The sequence below is a fragment of the Buceros rhinoceros genome, unplaced genomic scaffold, assembly GCF_000710305.1.
Source record: "Buceros rhinoceros silvestris isolate BGI_N320 unplaced genomic scaffold, ASM71030v1 scaffold6563, whole genome shotgun sequence".
NCBI classification, from domain to species: domain Eukaryota; kingdom Metazoa; phylum Chordata; class Aves; order Bucerotiformes; family Bucerotidae; genus Buceros; species Buceros rhinoceros.
The window spans coordinates 25,934-38,516 of NW_010401708.1; the positions used below are offsets into that span (position 1 = coordinate 25,934).

At 37.8% G+C, this 12,583-nt stretch overlaps 1 protein-coding gene across 1 annotated transcript in view; it reads right to left on the reverse strand.

The window, feature by feature from the left end:
• Positions 1-11,407, reverse strand: part of LOC104490115 (ATP-binding cassette sub-family A member 13-like) — a gene marked incomplete at its 3' end in the record, with an annotated part of 35,860 nt that extends 24,453 nt beyond the window's left edge. Inside the window, exons 1-6 of the mRNA XM_010132363.1 lie at positions 11,244-11,407; positions 8,429-8,529; positions 7,243-7,376; positions 5,385-5,549; positions 3,633-3,832; positions 2,047-2,174 (exon numbers count right to left, since the gene is read on the reverse strand). Coding sequence (XP_010130665.1) covers positions 2,047-2,174; positions 3,633-3,832; positions 5,385-5,549; positions 7,243-7,376; positions 8,429-8,529; positions 11,244-11,407 — 892 coding nt within the window. The remainder of the gene's footprint in view (positions 1-2,046; positions 2,175-3,632; positions 3,833-5,384; positions 5,550-7,242; positions 7,377-8,428; positions 8,530-11,243) is intronic.
• Positions 11,408-12,583: the final 1,176 nt, after the last annotated feature.

Genomic DNA, 12,583 nt, shown 5'->3' on the forward strand with positions numbered 1-12,583 from the left:
CTACTTCTCATGATGAGTCTCATACCCCTAGGCAGTAACCCACTCAGTCTGTAAGGTGACCCAGCCTTGGAGGCTCTGGGACAGGGTACCATTTGGGTTCTTCCACATGCCACTGTAACTCTGTACTCCTTTAACTAGATGAAGATGAGCATTTTGCCACATAAGCTGACAGGGCAGACCCTCAGCTGTAGTAAATAAATGCAAGTCCACCATCCTGAAGGGAAGTTATGCTCATAGACAGTATAAGGCAAGATTGTGTAGCGTACCTCAAATCAACCCATCCTAAAAAGGAGACTACAGAAACTATTCTGAAGTTTCAGAGGTATCTGGCAGTTTTAGGTGCACAAGTAAATAAGGACTTGGTAATACGACTAGCACTACTGATTTCACATGGCCATGTGCTATAAAACAAAACCCACAGGACAAAAATGACACCTTTTGGTCCAATGACCTTATCAACCCAGAAGATTAACAATCAGCAAACTTAATAGTAAATGTTCTAAAAGTGCTCCTTTGGAAAATTATGTTGAAAGAGTACTTGTTTTCTCATGAGGTCTGTTCCCTGTTATACACTCAGTCCTTGTTCATTTTGAGAGGCTAAAACAGATTTTACAATTTAGTTCTGTTAGCTGATACAGCTAAAGAGTATGTTGGGTTATATCAAAGTTTTTGTGTATCAACAAGAGAACTGCTTACCAAGTTCCCAGAGTAATCAGCTATAAAGCCATTAGAGGCAAGAAGCACGCGTCACATGATGCAAGCCAAGGAAAGTGGCCTTTGCTGTCATCACTGATACTGTAATGTGACCTGCACAAATTTTACTCCAAGTAATGATGCACATCACTAAAATACTCAAAACTTATGTCAGTCTGTGTTAATTTCCAACAGAGATCTTCAAACAAGAGGTTATTTGTAATCTGAGGACACTTTAGGTAGAAATCAAGAAAAAAATGCATAATTTCAGAGCCATGTTGAATAACATTTCTACTTTTAAAGATACTGTTTATTCTTTGCTCTTAAGTACTCGTAAAGGTAAATATCAAGAAATGTAAGACTGGTCCTTTTGGGAACATTGGTAAAGTATTTTTCACATACCTAACTATAACTAACACAGGTGTTCATCCTGTATATACACCCACATCATAGTATTGCAGGTCACCACTAAAAGGTTTCACAGGACGATATCTTGTCTCTTCTTTTTTCCAAATACAGATCTGTGTGGATCTTTAATATGATTATAGAGCCAACCATCTCCTGGGTATCATGGCACTGAGCATCACACAATCTGAGTCCTAGCACACCATGTAATACTGAAAATATATTCCAACTGTGAAAGTCACAACTGCAAAACAAATGCATTTACAAGAACTTCACGGGAGCTCGATCATCCTATTCAAACTGCTGAAAATAAATACCATTTCCCAAATTCTTATAAAATACAGCTCTACTAGTTCCAAGTTCTTCTATATTGTCCCCTCACTTTCAGAAATGGCATCTTCCACTTCCTTCGCCATCAGCCTGTGTCCAAAACCATAATCCCCAGAGAAAGAAGCACCCTGCCTCTATGCTTCACAGCCCTCAATCAAATCCTTAATTAAAGAGATCAGAAAATCCATATTTCCAACTTGGAGTTTTTGTAATGACCAGCCAGTAAAGACAAACTGCATTTAAATCTAAATCCAAGTCTTGTTCGCAGAGACTTCATTGATGATGTCAAACTTCCCAGGCATTGATAATTTTTTTTTTATTAAGCAAGCTCTTTTTCTTGAGTTAGACCTTTAAACAATAGCCACAGCAGTGCAAAATGTTGTATAAAATGTATCGGGCATAAACAATTTCCTTAGACAAGGAGTGACCAGAAGTATGATGCTCTGTTCTCTCATCACAAGGGAAACAAATTTTAAGAATTCAAAGCTGTTGTAAATATCTAAGTGTGACATGTATTACAGAGCCCAAGTGCCTTCCTAGAGGTAAAATTTTAACCATTTCCATGTTGTTCTGTGGAAGTCATTTAAGTAGTAACAAGTAAACACCACACAGCTTTACCTTCAGTGAAGTACATATACTGTGTTATTACATTCCTTACAGCTCCATCTAGCAGAAGCAATCTCTTCATAAGAGGCCACTGAGGTACATCCTGAAGTGCAGAATGCATTCTCCCCAGATGCAGGATTCTGCAATTAGAAGAGGTAGAGCATAGAAACACCATGTACTACAAACAAAAAGGTAGTTGCTGAAAAATTGCGGGATTTTGTTGTTGTGCAGTCATTGTATCGTCTACTTTGTACTTTCTCACAGCAGTGGTATAACAGTTTCCTTCATAAAAAAAATCCAAAATGTACAAAATTATTGAACAATTTGACTGCAGTCTGTCTTGACAAAAAATAACAGATTGTAACTCTCAGATTTATCCTCAGATGGTGAATTGTACGACACGAACCATCTCTCCTCTAGTGAAAGATTACGATATGAACAAGAGGAGCTATTACAAGCAATGCCAAACTGAGGCCAACATTGTAACGTCCAGAAGCAATGCAAGTCACCCAGTGCGCGTTTAGAAGGAGAAATACCAGTTCCTATGCTCTGCCATAGACATTTCATGAGGTTCTGCCAACTCTGACAAACATTAACTCACTTTAAGTCCTGAGTAGAACTGTCCAGATCATTTAACAAGTGTTTTTTTTTTTTAAAAAAAGAAGTTAGGAAAACAGAGCTCTTGAACAACTTCGTTTTGCATAAATCACCCAAACTAATGTCTTAATTTTATTTCAAAAACAAATGCTGTGAATCAGAATACCTGAAATTAAAGACTGACTATGCTTTACAAGCTTGTCATCGCACTTGTCCTGGAATGGGAATTTAAGACATTTCCAAATTTGCAACAGAATAGATTTCTGCTAGAAGAATAACAATCTCCTGGACAGGAGAATTGAACTGCTTCAACAAAACAAATCATTCTGAATGTACAGAACCTCCAGCAATATCTTCATACCAACTGCTTACATTTGCATTAAGTGATAAGCCAAACAGGAAACTTGACACTTCAAAAACATTAAAAGAAATCTTAGCCTCAGAGCGCCCTAGACAAGACTGTAAACTACATATATAAATCCACATACAATTACACTGTAATTCTGTTCTCCAGAGTGGGCTTCAGTTCCAACATCTCCTGCACAAGCTAACATGAGCATGACTCCTACAACAAAAATCCAGACAATTTCAGATGCACTGTACTTGCTGCACATGAGTAGAATGATCCTATAGCATACATCCATGAGAAGCATTGCTGAGTCACAACAGCTGTTTGTGTTTGCAGAACAAGATAAAAAAAAATTCAAGTCCTAGTTAAAAATGCTTAGCAGTATGCAGCTGCCGATTCCCGAGTCCTGATCATGTACTCGGGTCTCTGCCGAATCTGTAAGTAGCTATACTCTGAATCACAAAATTAATTTCTTTTTTAGAATGTGTATGTATCAGCACAATTATTTTATGTATGAGATTTTGATTTACAGAATAAAAAGTAAAAACACAAAACAGACAAAAATCAGAAATCAATTAAATGCAATATGAGAATAAATGCAAGCTGATCTGAACTTTGTAAGACAAGTTGCAGAATGATACATATGACTTACAGATCATGAGATGCTGTATATCCTTCTGAAAAGTAGGCATCTGATTTTTCATTCCACTGCTGGATCAGAGTATCTATCTCTGAAAAAAGTTTCCCAGCATCCCCGTCATCTAGAAACTGAGACATTAAATCAGCTATGGTTCTTTCAAGTTCCAAAGGGAGTTCCTGAGAGAGCCTGCTGTTGAGCCATTGCTCAAATATCTAGCAGATTGAATGCAAAACAGAATGCACCTTGTTAGAGGATCAAAGCTTTATTATTTAGACAATACACAGAATTTACATGTCCTAAAAAAAACCCCAAAAAACAGAAAACCACCAAAAAAACCCCACACAACCCCAAACAATTAACAATGGTAGAAACATTTCTCCCTAACAACGTGTCTAGACTCTGAAATGATTGGCCTTACAAAGGCTGATTTTCAATCTGGACTGACCTGCAAGTTGGCAATATAATGTACTACATCATACAGAGAACTAATGTCTTACGTTGTGCTGTCCTTGCCCAAAGAGCCAGGAATGATAAAGAAGTGGGCCGAGACTTAAACCAATCAAAAGCAGATCTCCACCATCAATTATTCAGACTTGCTTTCCACTACACGACTTCTGCTTACACTACCAACATGATGGAAGAAAGCAGTCTCAATGCTTTTGGGGTCTCATTACACGAAGAGACAGAAGGAGCTTGCAAGCTTCCATTGTCCAGCCCAGAACAAGGCATACAAGACCCGGCCAAACCTCCTGACTACTTTTCTTTCCTCCACCATTACATTTTTTCAATATAAAGTGGTTATCACAGATTTTTACTATAAGAGATGTCCTGTTGACCGAGGGAATTGCCACTGACTAGCAGCTTGAGTACTTCAAGCTGCCATCATAAGGATGACTGTTCTCATGAAGAGTTTTAAAATCACTGAAGTTATTACTGCATTTTCCTACAACTACAACAGGAACTAGTGCATTAGTTTTAGCAATACCATTAAATTACTACTTCAAGTCATCATACATCAGTGAAACCTTTATCAAAAGAGAAATCAAAGGCTACATTTTTGAGAAAATAAATACACAGTAAGCTCTACATGCTTTCTTTAGATGACACCGCAAACATCTCCAGAGCAGCCTGATACGCAGCTGATATTTTAACGAAAAATCTCAACATATTTCAATGGAAAAGCAAACACTAGCATTAAGGCAGCTAGGCAAGTGTTTTCCTTAGGAAACATCTTTGCATGGGAATGATTTTGCGTCATACAACTACACATCTCATGATAGAGTCTGTGTGCCAAGCTGTTCTGCCAGAGCAGAATTCTAGGATGTTATACTAGAGATTTACTCTCATCTCTCTCAACTTGCTTCAGCCACTATTGCGAGACATAGTGGAGGAGAATTAAAAATAAACAAGTTATATAGTATATCAGTGGAGGCCTACAGCGTGCTTTCAGTTTTGCCCAAAATTCAGGCTCCATTGGGACAGTAAAGGGATCTTCCTTCTGTCAGGCCTCTGCGGTGCAGTGTGTTTCACTATATTCCCTATTAGATTTCAAATCTGTATTTGACTTAATGAGAAAATCCAATTAAATGGACACATGGTGATATATTACACTTCCACTGCAATGATTCTTTATAAGGATTACTTTGTCTTACTAGCAAGATGAAAAAAGTTAATGACAATAATATTTGATAGATAAATCTTTTAAATGAGTTACTGTTGACAGCAAAAATAAGGAATTTCATCTGTTAACTTATTAAAGTGTACCTGTGCATAGAGTCTGAGCTTGCTGACAGCATTAACAAGATACAGTTTGGCCTCATGTCGAGCAGAAATACAGCCCTCTTCATTATTCTCTTTGTTTGCTTTATCTTCTGGCACACTGGACAGAGCAGAGCACACAAACTGCTCCAGTGTCTCTCCTGTGGGAAGCTGGCAGGGACATAAGAAATGAGTATCTCAGGAGAGCTACTGAGTGTAACCTCTGCTATCAATTTATCTGGTGAAGAATGAACATCATGTAGCTTCCTTCAGTGAGAACAAAGCCCATTTAATCCAGCCTCATCTTCTGGGGCACACACTTCAAAGCACTCCACATGCAGAGAGCTCTACAAAATACCAGCAGCCTCATGAGGATGCTCATACTGCAGGCAGAAAGATGAGACCTGTATAAGCAAGGAATTTTCACTGCATAGCTATAGCAGTGTTGCTCCTTCTACAGTTATTTGCAGGCTGGTGCTGAACTAACCTGACAACACAGTACACCTACACTAGAATAACTATATCAAAGCAACTTCACAAGCATAAGAGATACAGATGTAAAAAGCATTCGATACAATGATATATCTCAACCAATGATTACGTGCAGCAAACTAGTCTGAAATTGAAGTTGGCAAGTTGTGGCAGCGTGGCCAAGAGGCCAGAATTTTTTCCTCACCACCCAAATTCTAAATTCTGTGTTGAAAGATTTGTTATTCCAAATCATATAAATATTAAGTATACAAAAATAATTTAGCAAATTTTAATTCTCCCTATTAATGTCTTTGAGATACCTTACATTATAACTCCTTTCAAGTGTGACTAGAAAATTTAATAAAAGTTTTGCAGATATTTCAAACACCAAAGGATCTGAGGCATTAGATATAGAATTGAAGTGCTCAGAACCAACATTGTCCAGGCTCCCATATTTTCCTTCATGCTTTTTGAGGATCTTCAATGCTCTAACACAAGTACACAATATTGAGATATTAGTTTAACTAGCTGGCATGTGACTTGCCTGGGATTCCACAGTCAACCCTAGCTAGCAGTATGCAGTCAAATTAAGATCATCACTGATATTTCTTTAAAAGGCCAAAAGTAATTTTTAATTCATCCCTTAGTGTAAATCAGCTAATTTTATAATGAGCTCTTCCAGAGTACCACTCTAGACTGTACCTAGCAAAGAACAGATTTCAGACTAACATGAACATGTTCTATTCAAAACCCATGAACTTTAGAAGAAATTCAAAAGCTATTTCAAGTTTTCTGCAGTTCAAACTACACCATCACAAGAGATCACTTTGGTCTAGAATATTGGTTTGAAAGCCCTTTCTGAGAACAGCAATTTTCTTCAAAATTTGACACGTCACCAGTATATTTGAATAACCCCACTGAGACAACTCCACAGTCAAGTATATTCATACCAAGACTGCGTAAGCGGGAAGAGAGGACCTTGATGTACCTTAATTTACGCACAGAAGAGACAGGCATTCTTTGTGCAGCATACCAGATGAAAAAAGCTACCTGCCAAATTAATCCAGGCAGCTTCAAAGCTTAGAGGAGCAAACCCCAGAATTCTCTACAGGATAGGATAATAAATCCAGGACTTTGCCATATTCAGTTGTGACTTCAGAGAAGCATAAATTCATTAATGTACACAACTAGACCTATCAGCATCTTTACAGGCAGAAATTTTATATGAAGCTAAATACATTTATTTTGAAGCCAGGGTATTTAGCAGTCTTGTAGCTGCTTCACAAATCTAAGATATGACTGCAGCTTCTATAAGGCATGAAAAATCTCTTCAGGGCACAAAAAACAAAACCCCAAAGATAAAAGAGAAGGACATTATTTTCAAGTTATTTACCTTTGTTAATTGGGCTGTATAACTCAGCAGCTTCTCAACATAAAGATCATCAAAACCAAACCTGGATTCAAGTTCTGCTCTCACAGCACGTGGATTCCACAAAATATCCCCAAGAGAAAGATTATACTGAAAACCTGAAAGAAAAAAACCTTCTGTTTACATAATTTCTGATTAAGTTGTTGCTTGGTGATTCATACTTGGTGAGACTCAAGTACCGCGATCCCATCTTTTTGCATTAAAAAAAAATGGTGTGTATCTGAACACCAGTTTCACTAGGATAAATTCTATTCTTTCATTAGTAATATGGCACTGTCAGTTAAACCAGCTGTTGATATGATAAGGTGAGATACCCCTGCACAGTGGTTGCCAGCAGATTCAGCAGGGCACCATTCTGCATGTCTAATTCTCCACATAGTCATGCAAATGTGTGTGTATGGACTGGATATAAATCATTGCTGAGAGGGAGAGCATGAGAAGGATGAGAAAACCCAGGGAATGCAAGTTCACTCTGTGCAAGGGCTTCAGCCTTTGCACCACTTCAGTCTTCGTTTTGACAGGTGAAGAGGGATTTAGACCACGTATAATTCTTATCCTGACCTTTCATGCAGAGCAGACAACTGCAACTAAAAATCTAATTGTGTGCCTCCAGACAGTTTGCCAATTAAACTGGTCCCTGACCTTTCCTTGAGGAGTTGTCCTGGGGACAGCATACGTTCTCCAATTACACTCATTTCCCATACTGAAGCAAACAGGGAAGTGTAGCTCTTCAGCTCAGAGCAGAATTTATAACAGAATAATGAAGCTTAAAGTAAAATAGCCATGATGCTTAACATGCATGTCCAAAACAAGAGGCTATCCTTGTGTCAAACAGAAGACATCGTGCTTTGTAGGGATTTAGTCTCTCTCTCTCCAAAATTCACCATTGAAAGATCTTTCCAAACATGATATATTAGACCAACATGGTTTATCAAATAGGTGCCAGAGACTGATAATATTTAGTTATTAGCATTTAAAAAACAGATCTACAGAGACATGGGTTAGCACTATAGCGATATAGTTCAGTTCTTAGACCTTTTATATTGGGAGTTCAGTGGAAGCTTAAACAGTTACTGCTATTGCATATTCCCAGCATGCTTACAAGGTACTTCAAAGAAAATCTAAAATTCCTTGCCTTCAGAGCTCATACCCTGTACTGATGCAGCAGTTAAATTCAGGGCTGTTTGCACCACTTCATAGAATCGTTGGCCCAATGACATCATAGCTAAATCCTTCAATGATGCTAAGGTACTGAAAGGGAAAAATAAAACAAAAATAAAGTTTTGTATATAACCTGAAAAACTGAAAGGGCTTCTGGGAAACGATGATGTTCAAGCAATTGAATATTAAAATACTTCTTTCATTGTTGAGAAAACAAATGTTTTGTCAAATTAGACTTCCCATAAAAAACGCATAAGCAGAGATTTTAGAGTTTCACTCAATTTTCATTAAGGATTTGTCTCCTAAGAGGACCAACATCCTCTCAAAAAAAAAAAGAGAAGAAATGAAAGTGAGAACAAAAATGAGAGCAGAACCACCACAAGCATTCTCCCAGTTACACCCTCAACAAAGCAGGATGGACGTAGAATACTTATATTTTACTTCCGCTCATCCTGCAGTGGAAAAAAGAACATTTAAAGCGAAAGAACAGTTATTCTCACAACAAATTAAACAAAGCACATTAGAGAATACATGCATAAAAACATATCCTTACAAGTATCTTACAAGTCTCAGTCACCTTAGCTGTCAAACAAACTTCTTTGGTAAATTCTGACATAAACATTTAGTAGTAAATTATAGCTATGTTAACAATTATTTTCTGTTAAGTACTCCTTTGTTATTACACAAATAAGAACCCAGTTTTGTTAGAGTGGATCAGCATTTGCAAAGTACACAAGAAAAACAAACAACCCAACACTATTTAACTTCACCAAGTAGGCGTGAAAAGTCTCTGTTAAGTACCTCTGAGAGACAGCAAAGGCCCAGGAAGCGAGAGAAGTTAGTTTAGGAACCTTTCTGCTGACTGAATTCTGACCGAGATAGGACCTCTACAAACATATGTTAGTATCACAAAGCTAGCCAAGATGGGAGCATTGGGTTTTGTGGTTTGTTTTCCAAATTGTATTAATTATGGCAAGTGTGCCACTGAACCACACCACAGGCTTAAAAAAAAAAATAAAACCCAAATGTAAACATTTGAGTCTCTTCATACTAATCACTGAAGGGTTGAGCCCAGCTGGCAGCCAAGCACCTACACAGCTGCTCATTCATTCCATTTTCCCACAGGAGAAGAAAACAAAAGGCAGGGAAGACAGTTTAACAGGTGAAGAAAAAGTTTCACATGCAAGCAAAACAAAACAAGAAATTTATTCACTACTTCTCATCAACAGGCAGATGCCCAGGCACTTCCTGGAGAGCGGGGTCTCAGCATGCATAACAGCTACATGGGAAGACAAATGCCATAACCACGAACACTCTCCACTTTTGTCCTCTTCTCCTCCTGTCCATGCTATAGGCTCAGAGCAGAGAAATTGCTGCTGAGATTATATTAACAGATTAATAATTTAACCCGGCACAGCAGCCGGAGGTTACTGCTGCGGAGGAAGAAAGCAATAACCATAAACTTACAATCAAATTCCTGTTTTACCTCAGGAATGCTCAGACTCTGAGTTTGCAGACCTTTCAGAAAAGAATTCTGCTTTTCAGATAGAAGCACTACAAGCATAGCTAATACAGCTTTGCATGTTAATAGTTTAGAGGACAAGCTGGAATGAGGTTACAAATGACTTGTGCGTAAAGGGAGAGAAAAAAAATCAACCCCCCAAACAATTGCAATCTACATATTGTAATCACAAGAGACTTATTTCCCAGTTAAAAAAAAGCCATCATAACCTTCATAATTTTTTAATTAGGAAAAAAGACAGTGGGATGTTACAGGGTGACAGAATCAGTAATTTCCCATTCAGTCTTCAAGCCTTTTCCTTCCCATGGGGTAAGGCTGGTGAAATTCATGGCCAGTCTTGAACAAGCAGTCAGGTTTGGTGGCCTCCTGTAGCTTTATAAATATGTTAATTGACTACAGTGACAATTACCTATCAACCTATTACAACCAACTACCTATTCTGGCAAATACGTCTCTGACTTTTTCCTAACAATTCCCTTATTGTACTGAAAATTCCTGCAGATACTTCTCTTTGTGCTTTTGATGCCATGTCTTCCTCTGAATCCAACTGTCCTTTTCCCAAGGCAGAAAAATCACATTTGGAATACAGTCTCTGTGGATTTTTTTTTCCTACTCTTCCATTTCTTGCAAGAGAACAACCAAAACTATTGTGTATCTGAACACCAGTTTCACTAGGATAAATTCTATTCTTTCATTAGTAATATGGCACTGTCAGTTAAACCAGCTGTTGATATGATAAGGTGAGATACCCCTGCACAGTGGTTGCCAGCAGATTCAGCAGGGCACCATTCTGCATGTCTAATTCTCCACAGTCATGCAAATGTGTGTGTATGGGCTGGATATAAATCATTGCTGAGAGGGAGAGCATGAGCAAGAGAGCAAGAGGCTTGAGAAACAAAATGAGGTAATCTTCCTGATATTGACCAAGTGCTACATACATATTCATTTGATTAGAATGGAAACTATTATTTTCTTATATTCTTACGTGAATATGTCTTTCAAAGACTCCCAAAGCACAATACAAAATGTCTAATTTCAGCCACTGAAACACATGAAGCTACTTCTTGGAGACTGCTGGGGAAATTTCTGCAGAGTTTGACAGAGATGAAAAACACAGTTTTGCACGTACACCTCTATAAAAGCAGAATCTGGTAAATGAAACAAAATTTCAGCCTCTTTACACTGATAAGGATGCTCATTTTATTAAATAGCTACTGAGGAGATCAAGAATTGCAGGTGTAACATTAAAGCAGAGCACTTTCAAGAATATGAAAGTACTTACTTTTGAGTAACTTTTAGAAACTGTGCTATGGCAACCAACTCATCGTCTGCATAAAAGCTGTTCAATGAAAGGAGAGGGAGCGAATGCAGAAGGTTCCAGAAATATGGTTGCTTGTACAGGTCTTCTGCTCTAGAAATCATTTCTTCCACTTCATTCAAATCCATCTTTATGTGAAGAAAACATAAGCCCGTTAACAGAAAAAAAAAAATAGCAGATGCCTGTCTTTTCCCCTACTACTGCCCTCTTGAATTTTAAACCACTTAAAATAGTTTGTTTGGGTTTTTTTCCCCCCCAAGTGGTAATGTACCTCTGCTTTAGTAATTCACCACATCATTTTGGGGATAGTTTGAACTTATGGCAGCTTTGTTTCAGATATCTTTCTCCGTTCTGTTTGAAAATGGAGCTGGGAGAAATTAAGCAATCTCTTTCTAGTCAGAAGTGTAACTCTTTTCCAAAAAGGATTATCTCCGAGATCTCAAATACAAGGAACTCTTTAGCCCTGCAATGAATTTCTAAGTCTAGACCACGACATGCCATCCTTGCCTCACAGCTCCTTGGCGCGCGTGGGGAGGGGAGTCAAATAAACTTCAAAGAGCTGTTCTTATAAATTCTTAACTGTGATAAAACCACTCCTTTTATAGGACTACACTACCAGATGCCTATGCAAAACATAGGATCTATCAGACTTGTCTATTATGCAGTCTTGGCTTCTCTAATGTTTCACTAGGGCTTTTTGGATAATGGTAGCACAAGCATGGTTTATACAAAAAAAAAAAACTTGTTTATACAAGTTTTGTTACCAATAATGATAGGCTACTTTCAATAGTTTATGTTGATAAATACATTCTTTCTATTTTATATTCCATTCCTGAAATGAAATTTCATATTGATACAGCTCCCTTCAATCAAGCATCTCATGAGAAATTTAAAAATGTTATTATAAGAATGCCATCTGATTTTCTAATCAGAAATTGAGGTTTCATGAAGTAGCAGTTACGATCAATCACATAGGGAGAAAATTAATCTTAAAATATTAAAGCAAAACCGGTGATCTGCAAAAGTTACAAAATTTACAGTAATGGAGGTCCACTACTGCACGCATTCAGCCTTCTTTTTGCCGAGATTGCAAGGGTTAGAGACTAATGTATTAGGAACGGCGAAAAAACTCATTTCATATAAACTGCCAAAGAGATTCTGGAAAGGATTATGCTACATCTTGCAGATCTGTCTTTTTTTACCCCCACTCGAGTTTGCTTGCCCTATTTACTGGTTCACAAATCTGAATTTAAAGTCATGTCATCGAAGCAGAAGCTTCATCTTTTCAATCTCACTGCAGTCCT